We start from the raw sequence: 27,842 nt of genomic DNA on the forward strand, positions 1-27,842 counted from the left end.
CCCTGGCACTGGCAGGCTGCCCAGGCTCCCGGGAGGGGAGGTGTGGATAGCGACCTCTACTTGCACACAGGCTCCTTGGTGGCAGCAGCAGCAGCCTTAGTGTCTCCTGCCCGTCTCTGGGGTCCGTGCTTTTAGCCGCGGCTCGTGGCCGCCTCTGGAGCTCCTTTAAGCAGCGCTCTTAATCCCCTCTCCTCACGCGCCAGGAAACAAAGAGGCGAGAAAAAGTCTCTTGCCTCTTCGGCAGCTCCAGACTTTTTCCCGGACTCCCTCCCAGCTAGCTGTGGCACACTAGCCCCCTTCAGGCTGTGTTCATGCAGCCAACCCCAGTCCTCTCCCGGGGATCCGACCTCTGAAGCCCGAGCCTCAGCTTCCAGCCCCCACCCGCCCTGGTGGGTGAGCAGACAAGCCTCCCGGACTGGTTAGTGCTGGTCAGCACCGATCCTCTGTGCGGGAATCTCTCCGCTTTGCCCTCTGCACCCCTGTTACTGCGCTCTCCTCTGTGGCCCCCGAAGCTCCCCCCTCCGCCACCCGCAGTCTCTGCCCGCAAAGGGGCTTCTAGTGTGTGGAAACCTTTCTTCCTTCACAGCTCCCTCCCAGTGGTGCATGTCCCGTCCCTATTGTTTTGTCTCTGTTTTTTCTTTTTTCTTTTGCCCTACCCAGGTACGTGGGGAGTTTTTTGCCTTTTGGGAGGTCTGAGGTCTTCTGCCAGCGTTCAGTAGGTGTTCTGTAGGAGTTGTTCCACATGTAGATACATTTCAGATGTATTTGTGGGGAGGAAGGTGATCTCCACGTCTTACTCTTCCGCCATCTTGAAGCTCCCTCTCAAGACAATCTTTTTCTTCGGTACACAGTGCAAGTACTTTATGCATACTTCCAATTTTGTCTCATGGAACATTTTAAAAGATATTTAACAAAATTAATAATTTTTACTCCTTCACAAGAATATGACTTCTATAATTTAGTGCCACTACCTTGATTTGTGATGAGGTGCCAGTAGTTTTATTCACCAGTGGGTTTTTTTGCACCATTAGCGCAAATGTTAACATAGTAAAAAAGAGCAAAAACGTTTCAGTATTGTTATAAAAATAGCTTTGAAGTTTGGGGCCCCTGAAGGGTCTTGAAGGTCCCCAGAAGTCTGTGAGCACAATTTGGGTAAGCACTCAGACACTGGTGTCAAATGGGGCAGGGTTCTCATCCGGACGCTTCAACTTACTAGCTAAACACTTGTTAGTTTTTCTTATCCACAGTTCTCTTAATGTTGATTATAATAAATCTTACCTCTTAGGATTATTGTGATGATTAAATGAGATAATACATATAAACCGTTTAACACAGTTCCAGGTACATAGTTAGTATTAAGGGCTTAACCATTATCGGTGTTCTTGTTTTACTTATTAGAATCTGTTCATGTTGCACTGTTTCTTTGGTTATGTTAATATGATTTACATTTTAAAAAGCATTATATTACAAGCTATAATGGATATATTATTTTGCTGCATTAGTTAACAAACACTTTGCTGGAGGAAGTATGATACTAACAACAATAAAGACTTCCTTGTTTGTCCGAGTTGGTGAGATTGCTACTTCATTTTAAATTTTAACCTTTTTTATTGCTTGATTTTTAAGGTACTTTTCCGTCTCCCAGAAGGTGTTACATAGCGCGTCTTATAGATTCAATACAGTCATTAATGTGCCAGGCACTGTGTTCCATACTACTTTGTTTTATCTATAAGAATGCAGTATTTATTGGCTGCTTTATTAAGATAAAGATTAGAAACAGATAATCTTTTGTTTCAGGGTTACTGGTTCACAAAAATATCAGAATATAATTGTTTTCTATTTAAAATATTCTAAAGAGTTGCTCTGTAAATCACTGTTATCATATAGATTTGTAATTCTCACCTCCTGACTTTTGTCCCCTTGTTGCTGGTTATGAAGGCAGGTTTTGTACTTGCAAATGTTTCCCCAAGATTCTAAAAAGATAGGAGTACTGTTAAATAAGGAGAGCTATTTATTACTGCTTTTGCCTGTATTATGTAGTTTTTTTTATTTACGTGAAACCCTTTCCCATTCCATCGAATTTATCCTGGTTTAACGTAAGCCATCATCTTTGTTCATTGTTGAAAAAGCTAACAGTCTTTTGAATATGAGTAACACAATGGAACAATACAAATGTTTTATGGGACATATTCTTGATTTTCAAGAATTTTCCTTCATATCAAGTCATGTTATTTTATATGTGGTTAAGAAGGCAATAGTGAGTCAGATATAGACAAAATAAAGGATCTTGTCGAATTTGAAAAGTTGAGGGAAAAGATTTTATGTAAGAATTTTTGAAATTTTGTGAACTCAGAGTAGTTGACATGGGATTGAGGAATATTGATTCTGAGAGCCAGCAGGACTAGAAATACTTTAGCCTTCTTCGTCTGTGCCTTGCATTAATTGAGTCTACCTCGACCTCTGAAACATCATGTACAGTTCCCAGTGCTCAGGATTCTCTTCTCTTTACCTTCCACTCCTATCTCCTGGTTCCAAAACATGTGTAGCTTTTGTTAGATGGCTTCATGAGGTTAACTCAGAATTTTGGGTTGTTGAAATACTTTCCGATTGTAGAAGCTTCTGGGCTGTTATTAAGAATGATAATTGTACTTCCTATGCTGATATCTGATATATGCCACATCTTCTGCCAGGTGTTTTAGAGCCATTAACTAATCTTCACAATAATCCTAAAGGTTCAAAGAGATATGTAGCTACCAGATGACAAAACCAGAGTTTCAAAGTTTCAAGAAAACATATGAAAATCTACTGCTTTGAAAACCTGCTGTTTTCAAGCATCCTTTACTTGAATGGCTAGATGTACATTTTTCTAAGGCAGAGAATCATTGCAAGGCATCCATCTAATGGTCAACATGCATTTTACAGAGGTGGCTTACGGTAACTTAAATATAAAAATGCTTTTGACTTGAGGTAAACAGAAAATATGTTCATTAAAAAAATAGATTAAGAAAGTCAATTAGAAGGGACTCCCTTTTGTATTAATTTTTATTATTACTATGTATATTAGAGAGAGAGAACACATAATATGTTTGTAAATAAATCCATTTGACAAAAGATTCACCTAGAGTTTATATTATAAGAAATATTTCCTTTTTTAATCTTTTTCATTTTTATATATTTGTAAGTTTTTGAGCCTTAATTTTCTGCTCTTGAAAATCAAGTTAATGAGCCCCTGCCTTTGTTTTTCCTATTGATGTTTCTAACTTTGACATTACCAGACGATATAGAAAGGCTTCATGAAATGGTTAATAACACTATACTTTCTTGATTATTGCTAGGGGGCAGTATTTACTCAGCTGACTCTTTCAGCAGACTAGCACTAGGCTAATTCAGGAACATAATTTCATGATCTGGAGAAAACAGAATGTGTGAATGTATGATTTCTTTTCACTGGGTTTGTTTCCACCTTTAAATTGGGAAGTAGCTAATAATATCTCTAACTTAATAAGACTAATTTTATATATTTTTCATATTTGTAAGAAAATATTTCATTATTTGTTATTTTTTTTAATTAAAACCTAAACTACCCTAGTATTCAAAATTATCTTATTTTGCTGTCTTTTTTGTATCAGACTGTATTATGAAGATATAGCAATATGCTAAGAAATTATTTAAGATGAAAATATCAGTTAAAATTTTAATAGGGAGAAATAATAGAAGGAATAAATAACAGGCATTACAGTCTCACAGAGTATATTACATATTTATTTACTTGACTTTAGTTGGTAAGCAGTGACTGGGGCTGGTGAGAACCTAGGAGTTGTTATATATTAAAGAAATTTATTCAACTTGAATTATTACTTTTCAAATATTTATTAGAATATGCTTCATTTTGCTTATTTCTAATAACTTTTCATAATTGTTGTCAAAGTATAGATATATAGTTCAGCATTTCAAGTTTAATGTTTTTTCCATACTTGCCAGTATTTAATATGATGGATACACACACACACATACACACCCCAAGGAAGATTAACTGATTTTCTCTTTATTTCATATGTATTGAAAACTTCTAAATAAATTGTGTAATCTTGTGACTATTTAATCTTTTAATCTGTCCCTTTCAAATATCTTTATTATATATATTTCATTCTTTCAACAAATATTTCAGTGCCTATTATGTACCAGACATTTTCCTAGGCCCTGGTTACATAAATGGAAAAAAAAAACGACAGAAATCTCTGCCCTCATTCAACTTATATTTTAGTCGGGGGCAGACAATAAAGATAAATATACTTTGTGGTATGTTAGGTAGTGATAAGTAGTGAACAAAAAACAGCTAAATCAGGGACATGGAGGTTAAGTGCTCAGGTGAAGGAGGGATTGAATATTTCAGTAAGGTAAAGCCTCACAGAAAAGGTGACTTCTGAATAAATGCCTTAATGAATTGAGGGAAAGAGCAATCCAAACAGAAGCAACAGCAAGAGCAGCAAGAGCTACAGCCCTGAGGTGTAAGCATTCCAGGGATGTCAGAGGAGCAGCCAGGAGACAAGAGACCAGTGTGACTGGAGCACAGTGAACAAGGAGATGAAGGTCAAAGAGGTAATTGAAGGGCCAGATTACACAGTCTTATAGATCAGGAGTCCCCACCCCGCTGGCCAGGGACCTGTCCCGGTCCCGGCCTGTTCGGAACAGGGCCGCACAGCAGGAGGTGAGCGGCGGCGGGCAAGCAAGCCAGAAGCTGCGTTCTGCCACTCCCCATCGTGGCTCATGTTACCGCCTGAACCATTCCTCCCCTCCCGCTGCCATCCGTGGAAAAATTGTCTTCCATGAAACTGGTCCCTGGTGCCAAGAGGGTTGGGGACCGCTGTTATAGATCATAGTTAGGACTTTAGCTTTTACTGTCGGTAGTGGAAAGCCACTGAAAGCTACATCTTCTTATCTAAACATTTTAACAAGATCATTCTGCCTGCTGTGGTAAGAAAAATCCAAGGAGGGGCAAGATGGAATCTAGAAGACTAGTCATGGGCTATTGTAATAATCTAGGCAAGAGATGATGGTAGCTTGAATCAGGAAATTAGCAGTAGAAGTGGTGAGCAGTTTTCATATTCTGGATATATTTTGAAGGTAGAGCTGGCAGGACTGCTGGTGACAAATGTACAATGTGGAAGAAAGAGGAGATAAGAATGATTCCACAGTTTTGTTTACCTGAGCAACTGGAAGAATAGGATCGCTCTTAACGAAGATTTGAAAGACTGTACTTGGAGGCACAGATTTTGGAAGCAGTGTCAGGAGCTTAGTTTGGGACATGATATGCATATCTATCAGATATACAAGTGGAAATGTCAAGTAGGCATTTGTACATACCAGTTTGGATTTCAGGAGAGAGGTCTGGGATAGAGCTGTAGATATAAGTCCTCACATCATTTGGAGAAAATAGAAGAGAAAAAAATTCTAAGCACTGAATATAGGGCATGCCAATATTTAAGTCAGGGAGATAAATAGGAACCAACAAAAGAGATGGAGAAGGAGCAGTCAGAAAACTAGATGAATGTGGTTTCTTGGAAGCCAAGTTAAGGTGGGGGGCAGGTGGTTAGAGGAGGTGAGAATAGTAAATTATGTCAAAGCCTGCTGATTGGTAAAGACTGAGAATGAGAATTGACCATTAGATTTAGAAACATGGAGACCTTTGATGACCAAGAGAAGAGCAGTTCTGGTTGTGAGGTGAAGGCTAGAACCTAATTGGAGTGGATTGAGAGAATATTTAATGAATAGCTACTGCTCTTAATGAACTGTAAGATCCTTAGAAGCTAGAGCTATGCTTTCTTCACTGCTTATCCTATCAGGCATAGAGTGAATTCTCCCTAACTCTACCTTCTGTTCTATTCAGACCTCCAACAAATTCCATGAGGCCCACTCACATTAGGGAGGGCAGTCTGCCTTATGAAATCTACTGATTTTCATGTTGATCTCATCCAGAAACACCCTTAAAGACACATCCGGAATAATGTTTAACTAAGTGTCTGGGCACCTGTGTCAGTAAAGTTTACACATAAAATTAACCATCACAAGAACCATTGACTTCTGTTGTGGTTATTGCTATGTCTGCCTTTAAACCTACCAATTTGTTATTTTTATTCTATTTGTCCTATCAGTTCTTTGTTCTCTTTTTCCTTTTTATCTGCCTTCTTCGGATTTGTTGGATATATTTTTTGTGATTCTATTTTATCTCCTTTGTTAAGACACTAGCTATAACTCTTTGTTGTTTTCTTATTGGTTTCTTTAAGATTTACACAGTGGTCCTCAACCAGGGGCAGTTTTGCCTCCCACGGGATTTTTTGGCAAAGTCTGAGACACTTTTGACAAAACTGAACAAGTGCTACTGGCATCTAGTACAGAGACTGGGTTGCTACAAAAATCTTAAAACGCAAACTACACCTCCCCCTTGAAAGAGTTGTCCAACGCAAAATGTGAATAGTTCCGAGGTTAAGAAATTCTGGTTTATACTATAATTCTTTAACTTATTATAATCTGCTTTTAAGTAGTATTATACCACTTCACATATAGTATAAATACTTTACAACATATACCTCCATTTTACCCTCCTGGCATTTGTATTATTGTTGTCCTACCTTTTATTTCTACATATATTATAAGCTCCACATAAATTATTAGTTTTGCTTTAGAGAGTCACTTTTTTTCTGGTTGTGCCACGCAGCTTGTGGGATCTTCGTTCCCCGGCCAGGGACTGAACCCAGGCCCTTGGCAGTGAAAGCGTACCGTCCTAATCACTGGACTGCCAGGGAACTCCCGAGAGTCACTTATTTTTAAAGATTTTTTTTAAATAAAAGTTTTTTATATTTAACTACATTTTTATAATCCTGAGTCTCTTCATTCTTCTGTATAGGTCCAGATTTCCATGTGGTATCATTTTCCTTCTGCCTGAAAGACTGACTTCAGCATTTCTTATAGTGCAGGATTGCTGCTGATGAATTCTTTCAGTTTCTGTTTGTGTGAGAGTCTTTATTTTACCTTTCTCTTTGAAAGATATTTTTGCTGGACATACAATTCTAAGTTGATAGGTTTTTTTTTTTTTAATTACTTGAAAAATGTCACTCCACTGTCATTTTTTGTGCCCTGTTTTTGACAAGAAAACATTCCTCTCACTGATGCTTTTACATAGTGTGCCTTTTTTCTCTGGCTGTGGTGTAAGATTTTTTGAGAAATCTGATTATGATGTACCTTGGTATAGTTTTCTTCATGTTTCACGTGCTTCAGGTTCTTGAGATTATTTACTCTATCAGATTATAGTTTTCATCACTTTTGAAAAATGTTCAGCTATTATTTCTTCAAATATCTTTTTCTGTCGCCTCTCATCTTCTCTCTGTCTTTTGCAGTCTCCAATAACATATTCAGCTGGTTGAAGTTGCTCACTGATGCATAGGACATGTTTTGTTTTTCTTTATTCCCCCTGTCCGTGTTTCATTTTGGGTAGTTTCTATTGCTGTATTTTCAGGCTTACTTATCTCTTCTTCTGCAGTGTCTGATCTGCTCTTAATCCTATTCAGTGTATTTTTTAACTCAAACATTGTATTTTTCATGTCTAGAGAGGTTTTTTGGTTCTTTTTTATATCTACTATGTCTCTACTTAACGTGTTCAATCATTTGTTAGATTTTTGAACATATGTATACAGATATAAAAAGCATTTTGAGGGCTTTCCTGGTGGCGCAGTGGTTGAGAGTCCGCCGCTGATGCAGGGGACATGGGTTCGTGCCTTGGTCCGGGAAGATCCCACTTGCCACGGAGCGGCTGGGCCCGTGAGCCATGGCCGCTGAACCTGCGCGTCCAGAGCCTGTGCTCCGCAATGGGAGAGGCCACAACAGTGAGAGGCCCACATACCACAAAAAAAAAAAAAAAAAGCATTTTGACATCCTTGCCTGCTATTACAAACATTTATGTTAGTTCTTTGTCCATTTTGATTGAATGATTTTTCTCCTCATTATGATCATTTTTTTTCTGCTACTTTGCACTACTGATTTTTTTACTGAATTTCAGTCATTGTGAATTTTACCTTGCTGGTTATTGGATATTTTTATGTTCTTGTAAATATTCTTGAGCTTTTTTTTGAGATGCAGCTAGGTAACATTGAAACAGTTTGATCTTTTCAAGGCTTGCTTTTAAGGTTTGTTAAGTGAGACCTGGGCAGCATAATTTGGGAGCATAATTTTGCCCCATTACTAAGGCAATATCCTTTTGAGTACTCTACCTTATGCTTTGTTTATTTCAGGGTTTTAAAAAAAATTGTAGCTAGTGGTAAGGTGAACCATGCCTGGCTTTGTGTGAGCCTGGCATGTTTTCCCCCTGATCCTTTCAGGTGGTTCCTCCTCACTTTGTGTTCTTCCTCATACACATGCTGTCTTCAATAAAAGGGATTGTTAGTTTTGTTGCTGAAGTAACTCAGGTAAGATTCCTAATGACAAACAATTGGCTTTGATCAGAAGGGTAGAGCATAATATAATTTATGTTATATCCTTAAAAGCAAGAAAAGTTAAATAATACTGATGGAACTTACATATACAGACTGTATGTTTAAATTTAAATTAGGCTGAAAATTCAGAGTTTATTATATTTTATTGTTTTCTACAACCAATACTCTATAGTGAAGTCACATACCTCTGTACTCCTCAGTTTCCCCATTTGTAATGGCTGTGTCAGTGCATATAAGTGATAATCTTGTAGGGAGCAATGGGTTTATTTCACATACAGTACTTAGATTTTAAGGTAGTCTATAACTGTACTTACGGTTCTTGACTGGCATTTAATAGCATAGATACTCAATTGTGTATAATGCAAAGAAATATTCAACTCTACTTATAAATTCACAATTGATAGGTGCTGAAAAACTATTTATTTAAACGCTATAGGTAGTACAAAAATCTTTGTCTAATAGGAGCATGCAATGACATAAAACATAAAAGTAGAGCTTTTTCAGATTTTTCTATAAATTATTATTGGTTTTTGATACTTGTTATTAACAAAGGAGATTTTACTCTACTTTTAGAAATTAAGAATGATTTCTCACTTCCAAAATCTTACAAAATTAATTGGTGTGTGTGTGTGTGTGTTTCATTTCTAGAGAGTAAACTTAGGAAAATAAATTTGTCACTCATCTAAAGAACCAAATTATTTCATTCCTGGATCTCATTACTTTTATGAAGCTTCCTGTTAATTTAGAAAGTGGTAATAGGCATAAGCTTCATAAAAATTTTTTAATGGACATTTTGGACATTTTTCAAATATCATCTCATCATGTTTCAAAAAATACTCAGTAAGGGTAACTCAACACTGATGAGGACTCTTCAAATCTTAGGAATATTTTATTCCTAAGAACAAAGTTCTCCTTTGAAAAGTAGACCTTTGAAATTAGCATGCTAGTATTGTGTTTGGATTAGGCATTGTCTTGAGTGTAGTCTTTGATGAAATGAAAATACTCTGTGGAATAAGCCTTGGCCAAAGGATCATCTGCAGCATTTGTAATAGATGTCATTATTTAATAGAATATTTGTGATAATAATTATAATTATCTAGATTCTCTTTTATTTTTTAAAATTTTTATTGAAGTATAATTGATTTACAATGTTGTGTTAGTTTCTACTGTATAGCAAAGTGATTCAGTTATATATATATATATATATATATATATATATATATATATATATACTTTTTTAGATTCTTTTCCATTATAGGTTATTACAAGATATTGAGTATAGTTCCCTGTGCTATACAGTAGGTCCTTGTTGGTTATCTATTTTATATACAGTAGTGTGTATATGTTAATCCCAAACTCACAATTTATCCCCCCTCCTTTCCCCTTTGGTAACTGTAAGTTTGTTTTCTATGTCTGTGAGTCTATTTCTGTTTTGTAAATAAGTTCATTTGTATCAATTTTTTAGATTCCACATCTAAGCAATATCATATATTTGTTGTTCTCTGTCTGCCTTACTTCACTTAGAATGATCATCTCTAGACCCATCCATGTTGCTGCATATGGCATTATTTCTTTCTTTTTTATGGCTGAGTAATATTCCATTGTATGTATATACCACATCTTCTTCATCCATTCATCTGTCATTGTACACTTAGGTTGCTTTCATGTCTTGGCTATTGTAAATAGTGCTGCAATGAACATTTGGGTGCACATATCTTTTTGAATTAGAGTTTTCTTCAGATATATGCCCAGGAGTGAGATTGATGGATCATATGGTAACTCTGTTTTTAGTTTTTTAAGGAACCTTCATACTGTTCTCCATAGTGGCTGTACCAATTTACATTCCCATCAACAGTGTAGGAGGGTTCCTTTTTCTCCACACCCCCTCCAGCATTTATTATTTGTAGACTTTTTGATGATGGCTATTCTGACCAGTGTGAGGTGATACCTCATTGTAGTTTTGATTTGCGTTTCTCTAATAATTAGTGATGTTGAACATCTTTTTATGTGCCTCTTAGCCATCTGTATGTCTTCTTTGGAGAAACGTCTATTTAGAACTTCTGCCCATTTTTTGATTTATTTTTATATAGAGCTGTGTGAGCTGTTTATATATTTTGGAAATTAATCGCTTGTCAGTCGCATCATTTTCAAATATTTTCTCCCATTCCATAGTTTATCTTTTCATTTTGTTTATGGTTTCTTTTGCTGTGCAAAAAAAGCTTTTCTGTTTAATTATGTCCCATTTGTTTATTTTTTTTTATTTCCATTACTCTAGGAGGTGGGTCCAAAAAAATATTGCTGTGATTTATGTCAGAGAGTGTTCTGCCTATGTTTTCCTCTAGGATTTTTATAGTATCCAACCTTACATTTAGGTCTTTAATCCATTTTGAGTTTATTTCTGCATATGGTGTTAAAGAATGTTTTTAATCAGTGGAGTAGACCAAAACATAGAGCTTTTTTTACCATTCAGTTTACTGGAAGTCATTCTAATTATCTCTTTTATTTCCTCTTTATCCATCCCCTGCATCCCTATCTTTTTCCACTCATAGCTCTATGCCATCCCTTGGTTTCTCACCATGTTTACTCGTAAGTATCATTTTCCCTTTTCTTTCAATATTGTATTAGCAAAAGAACAGCTTCATTCTTCCCCAGTATATTATAGTTACAGTAATACTAAGCAGATTTAATTACATGAGCATCCTTATGTAATTCTAAGGTAATATAGTTGGGTAGAAATTATTTTCAATTGTTCTGACTACTAAATATCAAAAAGGTTGTTCTATAAGATGAAAACCTATCTGATATATCACGACATTCATAAAATCTCTGACCTCTATTGAAAAATAAATTAATATTAACTATAGTATTTACATAGAGTTTTGGAAGGCAACTGTTACAACCAAATCAGACTCAATTTTTAGAGATTGTCTAATAACTGATACTTTTGTTATTTCCTATCCTAGAATTCCTCTAGAAATAAACAGTTTATGTGAATATGTAATACTTTAATCAGTTACAGATATTAATACAGTGGATATGCTGCTTAAACATGTACATTTGATTAATGGAATACAATATTTGAAGTAGATCTGTATGCACTGGACTGGAAAGATGTTCAGAGTATTGATAAATGAAAAAAAGAAAGTTTCCAAAAATAAAAAATTGCTAATCAGATTTTTTTATGGGAATTTCAAAAAGCAGTTTTTAGAGTACATAATAGAAATATAATGATACTGAATCTATAACAATACTAAAATTCTTCTAAGTATATAAACTTGTGAGAATAATATGACCTGAAAATTCTAGGAAGAAACAGAATGAATGTAACAGCTATACCAAGATTGATAGTGGTGACTAGAAAATGTCATCTATTTGATCAATCTGATTATCAGTTTTTTAAGATGCCTTAGGAAGCAGTAAATCTACAAAGCCAAATATGCATTTTATAAAAAACAGTTTGCCAGTATTTGTTCTGTAATAGTTTTGACCATAAGGGAATTACCATGTCTAGTAAAGTAGCTTGTTGTTGTTTTAATTTTTTATTTTTAATCTCAATTAATTTATTTATATTTGTCATTTTACAGATGTATTTCCACTGCACAAAATTTTCCACCTCTGGGATACCCTACTGCTTGGGAATTCCTCCTTCCCATTCTGTATCGGAGTAGCAATTCTTCAGCAGCTGCGTGACCGGCTTTTGTCTAATGGCTTTAATGAGTGCATTCTTCTCTTCTCTGATTTACCAGGTATAGATATATATAAATGGAATTACTAAGTGAAATTTAATTATAGGATAATGAGACATTCTTATAACAATTTGCAAAAATAATCATACAAGCCTTCAGAATCTCTTCTGCTTGAGCCTCATCATCCATCTCTGAATTGTCTCCCTTGTATAGTACCTGTTCTGCTGGCCCAGCATTGTAGATATAAAACTGGGTCATAATAGTTCACTATCATTTACTTTCATGTCAGTGATGCCATCAAAAAGGTAAAGAGGGCAGGGCAGTGGGGGCGGGTGGGGTGACACATTTGCCTTGCTTAGGATAGGCCTGTTTATCTCCAACTGATAGAGAGTAAATAAAGGCCACTTGGGAAGGGGTTTGAGAATCGATAAGTTTATACAGAGATGTAATTCACATGGAACTTTGCTCTCTCCTATCCATAGCTGCTTGCTAACAGTTTGACAGTTTGAGGAAAGGAGAAACCCTGTCCTCTTGGGAGAGCAAGTCACACTCCAGGGAAATTCCATTTATACAATGCAGGATAGTAAGTCAAGCTATATATTGTATTCATAAGTGAGGAGCTTGTAAATTTAGGAGTTGAATGCTTAAGTGTAGAAATATTGAATGTAACTATGGTTTACGCTTTGATGCTTTCGCTAAAAAGATGAAAGTAATATGGTTACATAGGATATAACAATCTGTGGAAGAAAAAACTGAACTACATTTTTGTGGAAACCAAAATGTTTTTCAAGTAGAAAAATTCTGCTTTCTTCAAATAGCATTTCATTGGCTCCAACCCTTCTATGTGTTTATTGCTGTTCTCCATATTTTCAGGCAGCCACAAGTGATTGCTGAAAATAAACACACTTAAAATTATCCAAGAGATAAATTTGTCTAAAAATCAAAGAATAAAAGAAAGGTACCTTAACGCTATATATTTAATAAGTACTCTCAAAAGAAATAAGAAAACTGCTGCCTAGAAATAGAGACACAGATGTAGAGAACAAACATATGGTCACCAAGGGGGAAAAGTGGCAGGGGGTGGTGGTGGTGGTGGGATGAATTGGGAGATTGGAATTGACATGTATACACTAATATGTATAAAATAGGTAACTAATAAGAACCTGATGTATAAAAACTAAATAAAATAAAATTCAAAAAAAAAAAGCTAACTGTGAGGACTTACACTACAATAAACCTTCAAAGGGATACAAGCTTTCAGTTATAAGATGAATAAGTTCTGAGGACCTAAAAGACAACATGGTGACAGTAGTTAATAATACTGTATTGTATGCTTGAAATTTGCTAAGATAGTAAATCTCAAGCATTCTCACCACAAAACAAAAATAGTAACTATGTGAGGTGATAGCTGTGTTAGTTAATGTGATTGTGATACTAATTCCACAAAGTATATGCATATCAAATCATCCTGTTGTACACTTTAAATATGTACAATTCTTTATGTCAATTATACCTCAATAACGCTGGAGGAAAAACTAAAAAAAAAAGAAAAGAAAAGAAACCTGCTGCCTACCCCAATTTTTATTTTTAGTGGATGATCTGTACCTGGTAGTTTATCATCTTTCTGTTGTTGAAAATCTTCATCCTTTTTGGGAAAATAATAGCAAAAATTATTGGATTTATTTTAAAACTTCTACTTCCCCTTTCCCCCCAGATTAAAAGTATTCACCATCAGCTTTCTAACTTATCAAACTTTAATTAAAGTTAATTATTTCTTGTATCAACAAATAGTTGTTTAGTTCTTATGTTTTTTTTTCTGGGAGATTCTTTATGAAAATCGAGCTCTCTCTCTTTTTTTCCTATTGGTGTTGAACAGTTACAGAAAAGCTACTTTTGCAAACTACAAATACTGTCTGTACCGTGCAGATATTTTCCTGTTGTTTCTAAATTGCCAAAGTAAGCAGAGGATGATTGATTAGAATTAAAAGAATTTTTCTATTTTCTATTTTCTATTTTCTATTTTTCTAACATTTTTATATGTTAGGAATGATGATTGTGCATTTTCAAGTAAAGTAAATTTAATACCTTTCCAATTTTGTGCATAAATATTCCAGTTATACACTGGTGAAGGAATCTGTTTTCATATTGTATAGGCAGATTAGTGGTAATTCTGCTTGTACATTAGAATAGTCATTATTTCTGAAATCAGAAAGTAAGAGTATATGTTTGTTAGAACTGACTCATTGAAAAGGTAAACACTACTTACTTTTGAAAGTAGGGTGCCTCTATTGATATGAATTGCATTGATCCTCAGTGCCATTATTCTGGCTCATCATTTACTTGGTCACTATATGATTCCAGTTGGGGAAGAAAAAAGTTTATAAGAAAAATGTGACTTAAGAAAAAAGAAGGGTGGAGGGGTTAAATGTAAACTTTGCCTTTAAGTACACCTGTGTTTCCTTTTATTTTTAATCACAGTGCACTTATTTGGGATGTCTTTCCTAATTAGATCTAATAGATGTCTTTTTTCATCATGTTGAGCCCACTAACTGTACTTGACGCTTGAAGGAACTGGGAAGTGGTCATGGGAAGTCCTAAAAAGTGAATCCAGATTAATATACACACAAACACACTGAATGCGCCTTTTCTAAGCAAAATATTATGTGACATAAGCTTGGAACATGTTAGAAAGAAAGAAAAAAACATTTTTTAAGTCTACAAAATGAGAAGAGATAGGCTAACTCCATATTTCACCTTAATTCTTGAGATAGACTTTGTAGATAAAGATAGGTTAGGATTAAACATTAATTTGAATTTATTAAATATATTGTGCTTTACTGAAATCCCCACTTAACTGAGTTTAAAAGCATAAGTAATCAATCAGAACAAATTTAACTAAATTCTTTGCTGAAGCAGATTAGCAAATTCACTGTTCAGAACATCTGTTGACAGTAATATGATGGAATCGCCATCCAGTTGGTAACCTTGTAAACAAAATAACCTCGCATTTTTTTTTAAGTTGTCCCTTTCTAGTTGTTTCTTTCTACAAAGAGGGGCCCAATAGTCTAGTGGTTAAGAGCATGGAATGTGGAGCCAGATAACCTGGGTTTTAGGTCCTAGCTCTACCCCTTACAGTTGTGTGACCTTAGGGACATGACTTAACCTCTTTGTATCTGTTTCCTTAACCCTGCTTATATGAAAATGATAATTGTACCTACCTAATAGGATTGTTGTGCTAAATAAATCAGGACAACTAAACAACTTAGAGCAGTGCCTGGCAAAGAGCAAGTGCTATGTAAGTGATTATTATTATTAATGTTATTACCAGCAGCATGATTATTATGATTTTCCTCACTTTTTCCTTTCTATCATGACTGCTTTCCTATTGGTAAAATAAATGAAGCAATCACCCCATTTGGCTTTTTCAATGTATTATTGAGGTAGATATCAATCATATAGATTTCCTTATTAGCAGAAGCAATGGAGAATTACCTAAGAAGTCAAGTAAGCCTTCAATATATATATATGTATGTATATTATGACTAAGAAGAACATCTCTTTTCATTGCTCAGAGACAACATAGTATAGTAGATAGCACAGTCTTTGGAGTCAAGACATACGGGTTTGAGTCCTAATTGCACCACTCACTACCTGTGTGAATTGGGAAACTTTCAGTATGGTTCTGCCACTGAAAAGAGTGATCTGTAGAGTGAAATAGATATGAGTTTAGCTCCCAGCTCTGGCATATAGTAGCTGTGTGAACCTGGACAAGTTGTTAACCTCACTGGAAAGAGAGTCCTATACATTATGAAAGTTTCAGTGAAATGGAGATAAAAATATCTGCTTTAGTGTTAGGGTGAGCATGAAAGATAATATGCATAATGTACCTGATGCAAAACCTGCTACCAAATATGCATAACTATTTTTTAAAGTACATGTGGCATGTAATATTTTAAACATGCAAAGAATGTGTAACATTCAATCTTTGTAAGTTCCCTCTCCTTTCTTCCTCCTTTTCTTAACTTCATACTAACCCTTTAGTTCTTGAAGAGAGAACACAGCAGAAAGGCATTATTATTTTTGCCAAAAACTGCTTCCAACTTCAGTTCCCTTTAGTAAATGGTATAGTGTGATGTCACATTACAAAGAAGTACAAGTGGTGCTAGAAAATTTTGCTGAAAGTTCTTGACATGTATTGGTTTGTGTGTCATTTCAGTACTAAAGGAAATAACCATGAGAGCAGTCTATTTGGCATTTCTCATACAATCTCAAAATAGTGGTAGGGTATTTTGGAAGAAATACTGGGTTTTTCATAGCGCCATCCAACACTGGATGTTGGCTACAGTTTCCAAGGTTACCACCCTGTAAGCCCAACTATCGGATGAGGTCCGTCATCCTTCAGCCTGTTCTCTGATATGATTCTGCTATAGTGTCCATCTGGCTGACTTAAAAAAAAATTTTTTTTGAGGATACACCCAAACAGTATTCAAGATGAGTATGATAATCTGAATAAAACCAAAATGGTAATAATTTTAGAGTGGATTTGTAATGGCTGAGATGTTTAAATGCTTTTTTGTTTTGGTGGTGTATTTCCTTTGTACAGTTGAAAATTAATTCAATATATTTATGTCATTATGGTGGAAATAAATACTTAGAATGCATATCTTTATACCTCTGAACATCTTCAAAGATAGGAATTTTTCAAAGTAGGAAAGAAGTTTTTCTTAGAGAACCTATACAAAGAAATTGGGAAATCTGTGTGGAAGAACGCTTAATTTACTCTCAGAGATTAAAATAGTTACTTTACCATTAAAAGAAAAAAATACGTACATATAAACTGTTTTTGAAGGAAATACTGAGTATATTGAAGGGACTTGAGCATAGGAAAAGTAAATCCTTTTTGCAGGAAGAAATCAACAGTTGGCTGAAACATCTTAGTTGTGTGATGTATGTTTTATTACAGAAGCTTAATTAAAAGAAAACGTTTTAAATAAAATTTTAAGGTGTTATCTCAATATTACCTACATACTTTACAATAGAATTCATTTTCAACACATACATGAAAAATACCAGTAGTATCTATTATGTAGCACTTCACTAATTCCTCAAAAATGTTGTATTAATATCTTAAGTAGCTAGGAAAGGGTACTTATCTTTTCTGACTTAAAACAATTTTGTAATGCAGTCTTTATCATTATTTAGCATAGCATGGAATATTTCATGAAAACCATCCTTTTTTTTTTTTTTTTTTTTTTGCGGTATGTGGGCCTCTCACTGTTGTGGCCTCTCTCGTTGCGGAGTATAGGCTCTGGACGCGCAGGCTCAGTGGCCATGGCTCACGGGCCCAGCCGCTCCGCGGCATGTGGTATCTTCCCGGACCGGGGCACAAACCCGTGTCCCCTGCATCGGCAGGTGGACTCTCAACCACTGCCCCACCAGGGAAGCCCAAAACCATACATTTTTTGAGCCACACAGTTATGTACCAGATTGCGTAAGATCTATAATAATATTTTTTTGGAAATCGATGAGAATGAGAGAGTGAGGAGGAAATTCAATTTAGTTTATGAAATCATAGATTTTTAAGGTACTTTTGACAATCCCTGTGGTAGGAGAGTGGGAAAGAAGGTCAATGATAAGTGATCTGGGTTTTCTGTTTTCCATTCTTTTTCTTTCCTTTTTTTTTTTTTTGAATGGGGGTGGGGTTCAATGAACAGTTTCTTGCTTACATTTAGGGATAAATATAAATTAAATAGGGTTTTCATAATATAATGTAATCTCCCAATTGTAAACAGTGGCCCACATTTTTAAAAACTGTAACACTTGAGCCAAGTATAACTGATTGTAGCCAGTAGGCTACTAATGACTCCTTTATTAAATTAATAGTTATAATGGTGATAAGTGCTACAGAAAGCAATAGGAATTTATAACAGTACACTACCAAGTCTGAGGGAGGTAAAAAACCTTCTCTAAGAGAGTGATGTTAAAGGTAATATCTGAAATTAATCAACATTAGAATGTGAGAAGTGGAGAGAGGGGAGAATCTTCTAGATGGCAGGAAAAAAATGCTTGAAATCCCCCAAATAACTGAAGGAATTGGAGTGGTATACTTAGTGCAAAAGGGAAAGTGATTAGAAAAGAGAATGGAGAGGTGGACAAAGAGGTCATGGAGGATCTTATAAGCCACGTTAGGGATATTTAAAAATAAAATTGTAGAAGTATTTTCTTTCTTTTCAGTGTTTTTGAAAGAATGAAAAAGTATCCCTGAAAAGAACATCAGGTCCCAAAATCGAATGCCGTATTGATATTTGTGGAGCATTCTGGTCTCTGAACATTCCTTTCAAGGAGCTCTATCGTGAGCAAAAAGCAAAGGATTCTTAACATAAGTGCCCCCAGTAGGTATCGATAATTCCTTTTTTCTGGCTTGTGGAGAGCTGACCAGGTGAAAAAGTAGAGCAATGGTAGTACCCAGTTATTCAGTGAAGGTTTTGTATTGTCAGCCCTCTAAGATTTGATACCATTTTACTTGAAGCTGAGAATCCATAATTATTCACATTTTCTGCTTATAGCTACGTAATGTTAATGCATGTATATTTCTAAGCACATCTTCCTGGAATTACAAAAGGACAATCATAATGGAAATTAAATATGGAGATTTTAGCTATGGTCCTCCTCTTCCCACCACACCCATAAAAATTACATGTTAAGATTTAGATGGAATATTAAATTCTTCTGAGTTTAAAAAAGGGATAGATGAAAGAGTAGTTAATGTGTTTTTATTAACATGATCATATAGTCAGTGAAATAAAAATCATGAAAATTTATTTTTAAAATCTCATTAGGTTATTATCACCTTGTTGGGGGGGAAATACCGAATTATTTTTGGGAAAAGGAGAAAATTTGAAAGCAGATGTTAGAATACATGACTTCCAAGCTGAAAATAAATGTTTATGAAAAACACAAAGCCAGTAGAATGAGTCGTAAAGATTCAAATTGTGAGCTGAATCTCAGAAGCCAGAAAAAGTCTTTTAACACTGAACTAGTTGTTGCTCTTGAAGCATACCACTAATTTTGCAGTATGTAAATAGTTTATAAAGTTAAAGGTCTGTCATGTGTTGGGAACTATAATGAAAAACAAGGTCAGGGTTGATCAGAATTTTCTACTTACCTTGAAAGTTGACAGTAGATTAGAGTACTAACACATCTTAAACCTGGTCCGGAGGTTTCAAGGCTCTTCTCCATAGGAAAGTGGTTTGTTTTATGATTGACAGGGATTCTGCTTTCTGAATTTTTTTGAGTAGTACAGAAATTATCTTATAGTTTCAATCAGTGATTAAACATACTTTGTTTCAAGATATCAATGATGGAATTTGTTTATATTTGTTTTATTGTTGAGTGTTTATATGTGCCTTAGGTTTGCAAGACAAAAAAATAAACAGAACATTTTATACTTTCAAAGTATCTTAAAAGTAATCAACCTCAAAATCTTGGAAAGTTAGAAGTTATGTTTAAAATTTCCCCGTATATACTGCTGATGGATAATGCAAATAATAATGTAAGGACCAGAATGTGTATATATGTCATACCTAAAATGACATTTAACATACATTGTTCCATATGTGATTTTTATTTTAATAATATAATAATACTCATGGGTCCCATTTCTTCTCCCTCCTCTACCTAGCCTTATATTTCTGTACAAAAGTGAAAGTACAGTTGACCCTTGAACGATGTGGGGGTAGGCGCACCTTTCCTCCCCACAGTTGAAAATCTAGGTCTAATTTACAGTCAGCCCTCTGTACACCAGTTCCTCTGTATTTGAGGTTCCTCCATACCCACTGTTGCTTCAGTATCTGCGGTTCTGCATTCACAGATTCACCCGACCGTGGATTGTGTAGTACTGTGATATTTACTGTTGAAAAATATCCATGTATAAGTGGACCTGTGCAATTCAAAGCCCATGTTGTTCAGGGGTCAGCTGTAATCTCACGTGCTGCCTATCTTAAATGGTGATCTTCAACAGAATAGAAAATAACTTCTTACCACATGTCTCCTCCAAGTGTGAGTGTGCTGAGTCAAAACAAATAAAATAAAAAACAAGCTAATAAACTAGATTAGAGAAAAAGAAGAGAGATAGTATGCCAATGTGTTTATAGGCTAGTTAGTCAGTGTTATGTAACGTAGAGGAAATAACTAGAGTTTTATTTTAAGAAACTACATTGAATTACCTTGAAAAATGTAAACCATTTCAATCCTTCAGTACAAGCATATATCAGTCATAAGAAAAATGCTTATTGAACTTGAACACAAGGTTCTGTTGCCAAAAAAAATCAGATTTCCAGTTTTGTTTTGGATTCACTATTAAGTGTAAAAGAAAAAGAGAAAAAGATTTTTACTGCTGATCTGGTGCTAAATCTTGCAAGCTGCTGCATTGTTCTTTTTTCTGAAGTGAGCTGTGTGCCATTATCAACACCAGCTGTTTTGCATCATAGTATCTACCTACTCAACTGCTAAATGATAAAGACAATTATGTTAAGAATAGAAAACAGTTTAAGTATCCATATATCAGTAATGCTGATTGCATTTCCAACTTTTTGTCACTTCATTGTAGGCATTAACTATCAGAGATGATAAATGCTTAGTAAAATGTGCCAGTAAGTGCATGCACATATCATGGATTTGAAAGGCTGAGTGAATTAAAGTAGTAGCCCAGTAACATTGTACCATCCTTTCCCCTTAGACTGCATAACCAAGATTGTGTTTATAAAATATATTTAGTCATTCATTCAACAAATATTTAGGTGTGTGTGTATATAATGTGTATATGTATGTATGTGTATAATTAATAATCTTCCTACTGGTTTATCATTCCTGTGCTGGCCCAGAGCATTCATGCCTAATTATTTAAAGGTGATCCAATGGTACCCTGTAACTATGACAAACACACCTAATTTGAATTATATTAATTACATATAGTATTACCTCCTGGTTCCATTAAGTCACCTGACTAGCTTGTGCATTAGTTCTTCAATTTTTCAGTGAGGAAATTCAACTTCCCTCTCAGAATTGCCCTGTAAAATCAATAGGATTTAGAATCCAGTGAAATGTTAGGTGTGTGAATGTATTCATACATCTTAACTGAGGTGGGAAGTGGGGGCAAGTTAGGGATGAGTGAGTGGGCCTGGTACTGGGAAAGATAGTAACGTTCTAGCTGTGTGCTTAAGATGTTTATGGGGCACCTAGATTAAAAACTGAGGCACTGATAGGGATTTTGAGTGACAAAAAGACAAGTATAATTTAAGATTAGTCAGAGACTAAAATTTCCTCTGATATCCTTTATTTGCCTCCCCTATTATCTTTGGGTTTTCCTAAAGGCTCCTTAAATAAGGTCTGAGACATGCAGTTCCCCTGTTATTATACAGGAGCCCTATTGATGTGTAGGGAAGGGGAAGTGTTCTGTATTCCTATAATTAGGTCTCAGTCTTCTACTGAGCCTGTGCCCCAGGCTGTGACCTTCACAAGTGCTTCCTCTTGCCAGGGAGAAGGGGGGAAAGGGACCCTTAGGTGAGTCAGGAAGGCTGGAGGGGCTGGAGTTAGGTATTATCCTTCCCCCAGGTCACTTAGGCTCTGGTGAAATAGTTTCCTCTGAGGGCAGGCCTTCTAAGGAGGACAAAATTATCTGGGCATATTTTCCATGGCTGCTTTGCCCTGCTCCCTGCCAGAAGCACAGGGAGATTTTTTGTGATCCTCATGATGTTTAAAGCATGAATTGAACTAAGAATTTGAAAAGGAGCACATAACAGGGATATATCATCCAAAAATATTATATAGATTAATAATAGTGTCAGTAAGGCTAAACCCCAATATATGTGGGTTTATGAAAAATACCACATTTAGAACAAAAGGCAAGACAAGGGTAGACTTGGGAAACATTCAATAATATTTATCAGTGAGACTCATCATCTTTGCTTTAGTAGTTTTGAACTGAGAAGCACCTAAAGTGGATAAATTGGTTGTCAGGAAATTTTGACCACTTTCTGTGAGACCTTAGGATAGGTAAGCTTATTCATTCAACACTTGTTTAATAAACACAATTATATGGCAGACACAGTACTGTGCAGTAGAGCCATAAAGATAAGACATAGTACCAGCCCTGTAGGAGGATGGGAAGAAGGCATTGGAGGCTTAGAAAATAGCATAAGGATGACACAGATGTGTGTGACTGCATGACCATCATAATTTAAGTAGGATGCTAATAGAGTGACTAGAGGGTAGGATGAGAGATAGCTAGAGTGGGTGGGCTGGGGAAATACTGTTGGTGGTGATAGTAATCGGTGAAAAGGCAGAGTCCTGATTTTGAGGACCTTGCATGACATGCTGAGGAATTTGGGTTTTATTCTATATGCAATTAGAAAGTGTTAAACAGAAAAATGACATGATCAGATTTATATTTTAGAAAAAATAATTCTAGGTGTAATGTGAAAAATGGATTGAACACTTCTAAAATGCTATAATTCTAAGTAGCGGAAAGAGAGCCGCTGACCAGGGATAAGTTCAAGAATATGGTAAAGTAGTATCTATTGAAATTTAGATCTTTACCAAAATAATTTACATGACAAAGTCCCAAGAGAACTTTCAGATGCTATCTCTCTTTAGCACCTGTGCAGTCTTAGTAAGTTAGTCTCCCACTGCAGATTTCTTCTGTTTGAGAATCCTCTTTATCTAGTAATAACATTCTATCCGTATGTTCCTTGAACTGAACTTGATACTCATTGCAAATAATCTTAAAATGTGGATAGTGAGTTATTCAAGATTATTGGGTGTTTCTTTAGAAGGCTGTAATATACTTCATCTCAGTACATTAAATGGTGATAGAGGTGCTATCAACCTGAGGATGTCTTGGGATACTGTCCTTACAATTTACCTTTTGGAGAACGCTTCATAATGTATATAGTTTATTCCATTAACCTTGTTTTCTATTAGTAAGATAAGCACTCTTATAGTTTTCTGTCTTTTCAACAGTGAACATTCTATTGTATTATTGTTGGCATGTTTTCATGTCATAGACTGTGAATACCTAGAATGATTCTCACCTTTTTATAAATACTCTTTGTGTCAAAAAAAAAAGGAGTCATTGTTGAGACAGGTAGATTAACTGGTTGCAGATCACCCTTATTGTCTTGGATGTTAAAGAAATTATTCAAATGTTCTAAAATTTTTAATAGTATAATAAATGATTCTGTGTAGTTTAACAATTAATATATAACTCCAAATCTAGCCTCTATATTCTGATCCAACTGAAAATTTCACATACGCAGACACACACACACACACACACACACACACAACTTTATACGAAAAGAAGATGCACAGACCTTGTGCTTTCTTTTTTTGTATGTTTCTCTCAATATTTAAACATGTCTTTAATTAAAATAAGATTTACAGATGAACATACAGGGCTTAATTAACAATTCAATACATCTTTGACAGTTATAAACATCCATGTAACCAACACTCCCAATCAAGATATAGAATATTTGCATTGCCCCAGACAGTTCTCTCATGTCACCACCCTCCTAGTCAATGACCACTCCCCCATTACCAGCCATTGTTCTGACTGTAAAAGCAACAGCTTTTAGAGACTACAGTGCATTGGCTGTGTACCAAGTCTGGTGTGGGGAGGGCAGCATTCCCTCATGAGGCCTGCTAGGTAAAGGCTTGAAATTGTCCATGGTTGAGCCTGAAAAATCATGTATAGATTTTTGTCTAGGAGCCAGACTCCTCAGATAATGTATCCTCTCTAAGATATGTTTGCCTACTTCAATTTCATTAAGATACTCTCTTATGTTCTCTTCTGGAAGCTTTATTATTATAATTTTTATGTTTTGGCCTATGATCCCATTGATTTCATTATATGGTATGAGTTTGAATTTCATTTTTTGTGCCATTTATTTATTCAATTATTTCAGCCCCTTTTGTTGATAAGGCTCTCCTTTTCATATTAAAGTGCCCTGCTCTGAATTTTTGTCAAAAAATCTACAACAAAACTTAATGGTAGTTTGATTGGAATTGCTTCAAACTATAGATCAGATTTAGGCAGAATTACAGTTTTATCAATATTGAATCTTCCAATCCATGAACATGGTATATCTCCATTTATTTAGGTATTCTTTAATTTCCCTCAGCAATGTTTGTAGTTTTCAGTGTAATATTTTGCTTATTCTTTGTTAAATTTATTCTTAGATATTTTGTGTTTTTGATTCTACTTTACATCAAATAAAAAAATTTATTTTCCAATTATTTGTCAATAGTACACAGAAATTCAGTTGATTTTTCTACCGTTGTATCATTCAACCTCCTAAATGCACTTACTAGTTCTTATAGTTCTGTAGATTCCTTAGGTTTTTTTTCCTAAATATAAACAACCAATTGAGAATAAAGACAGTTTATTCCTTCCTTTCTAATTCTTATGCCTTTCTGTTATTTTTCTTATTTTATTGCACTGACTAGACCTTCAATACATGTTGAATAACATTGGTGGAAACAGACATTCTTACCTTACTCCCACTCTTAGGAGAAAAAAAAAAATGATATTTCACTAATAAGTTTGATGTTAGCTGTAGATTTTTCATAATACCCTTATCATATAGAGGAAGTTCACTTCTTTTCCTTGTTTGCTAAGAGTGTTTATAATGAATGGGTATTGAATTATGTCAAGTTTCTTCAGCATCTATCATGATAATCATATGGTGTTTCTCCTTAATTATGTTAAGTTGGAAAATTACATTAATTGATATTCAGCTGTTAAAGCAATCTTGGATTCCTGAGTGTGACATAATAAGAACTATATATCTGGGGGTGTTTTTTTTTTATTTTTGAATTTTATTTATTTTTTTATACAGCAGGTTCTTATTAGTTATCTATTTTATACATATTAGTGTATATATGTCAATCCCAATCTCCCAGTGCATCCCACCACCACCCCTGCCCACTTTCCCCCCTTGGTGTCTGTACCTTTGTTCTCTACATCTGTGTCTCTGTTTCTGCCTTGCAAACCGGTTCATCCCTACCATTTTTCTACATTCCACATATATGCGTTAATATATGATATTTGCTTTTCTCTTTCTGACTTGCTTCAGTCTGTATGACAGTCTCTAGGTCCATCCGTGTCTCTACAAATGATCCACTTTCGTTCCTTTTTATGGCTGAATAGTATTCCATTGTATATATGTACCACATCTTCTTGATCCATTCGTCTCTTGATGGGCATTTAGGTTGCTCCCATGACCTGGCTATTGGAAATAGTACTGCAGTAAAAATTGGTGTGCATGTGTCTTTTTGAATTATGGTTTTCTCAGAGTATATGCCCAAAAGGGGGATTACAAGGTCATATGATAGTTCTATTTTTAGTTTTTCAAGGAACCTCCGTACTATTCTCCATAGTGGGTGTATCAATTTATATTCCCACCAACAGTGCAAGAGGGTTCCCTTTTCTCCACACCCTCTCCAGCATTTGTTGTTTTTAGATTTTCTAATGATGCCCATTCTAACCGGTGTGAGGTGATACCTCATTGTAGTTTTGATTTGCATTTCTCTAATAATTAGTGATGTTGAGCAGCTTTTCATGTGCCTCTTGGCCATCTGTATGTCTTCTTTGGAGAAATGTTTATTTAGGTCTTCTGCCCATTTTCTGATTCGGTTGTTTGTTTTATTAATATTGAGCTGCATGAGCTGTTTATATATTTTGGAGGTCAATCCTTTGTCTGCTGATTCATTTGCAAATATTTTCTCCCATTCTGAGGGTTGTCTTTTCATCTTGCTTATAGTTTCCTTCGCTGTGCAAAAGCTTTTAAGTTTCATTACGTCCCATTTGTTTATTTTTGTTTTTATTTCCATTTCTCTAGGAAGTGGGTCAGAAAAGATCTTGCTGTGATTTATGTCAAAGAGTATTCTTCCTATGTTTTCCTCTAAGAGTTTAATAGTGTCCGGTCTTACATTTAAGTCTTTAATCCATTTTGAGTTTACTTTTGTGTATGGTGTTAGGGAGTATTCTAATTGCATTCTTGTACATGTAGCTGTCCATTTTTCCCAGCACCACTTATTGAAGAGACTGTCTTTTCTCCATTGTACATCCTTGCCTCCTTTGTCATAGATTAGTTGACCATAGGTGTGTGGGTTTACCTCTGGGCTTGCTATCCTGTTCCACTGATGTATATTTCTGTTTTTATGCCAGTACCATATTGTCTTCATTACGATAGCTTTGTAGTATAGTCTGAAGTCCAGGAGTCTTATTCCTCCAGCTCCATTTTTTCCCACAAGATTGCTATGGCTATTCAGGGTCTTTTGTGTCTCCACACAAATTTTAAAATTTTTTTGTTCTACTTCTCTAAAAAATGCCATTGGTAATTTGATAAGGATTTCATTGAATCTGCAGATTGCTTTAGGTAGTATAGAAATTTTCACAATGTTGATTCTTCCAATCCAAGAACATGGTATATCTCTCCATCTGTTTGTGTCATCTTTGATTTCTTTCATCTGTTTCTTATAGTTTTCTGAGTACAGGTCTTTTACCTCCTTAGGTAGGTTTATTCCTAGGTATTTTATTCTTTTTGTTTCAATGGTGAATGGGATTGTTCACTTAATTTCTCTTTCTGATCTTTTGTTGTTAGTGTATAGGAATGCAAGAGATTTCTGTGTGTTAATTTTGTATCCTGAAACTTTACCAAATTCATTGATTAGCTCCAGTAGTTTTCTGGTGGCATCTCTAGGATTCTCTATCTGTAGTATCATGTCATCTGCAAAAGTGACAGTTTTACTTCTTTTCCAATTTGTATTTTATTTCTTTATCTTCTCTGATTGCCATGGATAGGACTTCCAAAACTATGTTGAATAATAGTGGTGAGAGTGGACATCCTTGTCTTGTTCCTGATCTTAGAGGAAATGCTTTCAGTTTTACACCATTAAGAATGATGTTTGCTGTGGGTTTGTCATATATGGTCTTTATTATGTTGAGGTAGGTTCCCTCTTTGCCCACTTTCTGGAGAGTTTTTATCATAAATGGGTGTTGAGTTTTGTCAAAACTTTTTCTGTATCTGTTGAGATGATCATTTGGTTTTTATTCTTCAATTTGTTAGTATGGTGTATCACATTGGTTGATTTGAGTATATTGAAGAATCTGTGCATCGCTGAGATAAATCCCACTTGATCATGGTGTATGATCCTTTTAATATGTTGTTAGATTCTGTTTGTTAGTATTATGTTGAGGATTTTGGCACCTATATTCATTAGTGATATTGGTCTGTAATTTTCTTTTTTGTATCTCTTTCTGGTTTTGATATCAGGGTGATGGTGGCCTCATAGAATGAGTTTGGGGTGTTCCTCCCTCTGCAATTTTTTTGAAGAGTTTGAGAAGGATGAGTGCTAGCTCTTCTGTAAATGTTTGATAGAATTCACCTGTCAAGCCATCTGGTCCTGGACTTTTGTTCTTTGGAAAATTTTTAATCACATTTTCAATTTCATTACTTGTGATCTGTCTGTTCATGTTATCTATTTCTTCCTGGTTCAGTCTTGGAAGGTTATACCTTTCTAAAAATTTGTCCATTTCTTCCAGGTTGTCCATTTTATTGGCATAGGTTGTTTGTAGTAGTCTCTTAGGATGCTTTGTCTTTCTGCA

The 27,842-nt window shown here is 35.2% G+C and overlaps 1 protein-coding gene across 4 annotated transcripts in view; it reads left to right on the top strand.

The window, feature by feature from the left end:
- TBCK (TBC1 domain containing kinase) overlaps positions 1–27,842 on the top strand; it is a 231,272-nt gene that overhangs the window by 114,647 nt on the left and 88,783 nt on the right. For all 4 annotated transcript variants that reach the window (XM_067735397.1, XM_067735395.1, XM_067735394.1 and 1 more), the window contains exons 21-22: positions 11,036–11,072; positions 12,071–12,232. In XM_067735397.1, the coding sequence (XP_067591498.1) occupies positions 11,036–11,072; positions 12,071–12,232 (199 nt within the window). The remainder of the gene's footprint in view (positions 1–11,035; positions 11,073–12,070; positions 12,233–27,842) is intronic.

Source organism: Pseudorca crassidens, chromosome 4, assembly GCF_039906515.1.
Source record: "Pseudorca crassidens isolate mPseCra1 chromosome 4, mPseCra1.hap1, whole genome shotgun sequence".
NCBI lineage: Eukaryota > Metazoa > Chordata > Mammalia > Artiodactyla > Delphinidae > Pseudorca > Pseudorca crassidens.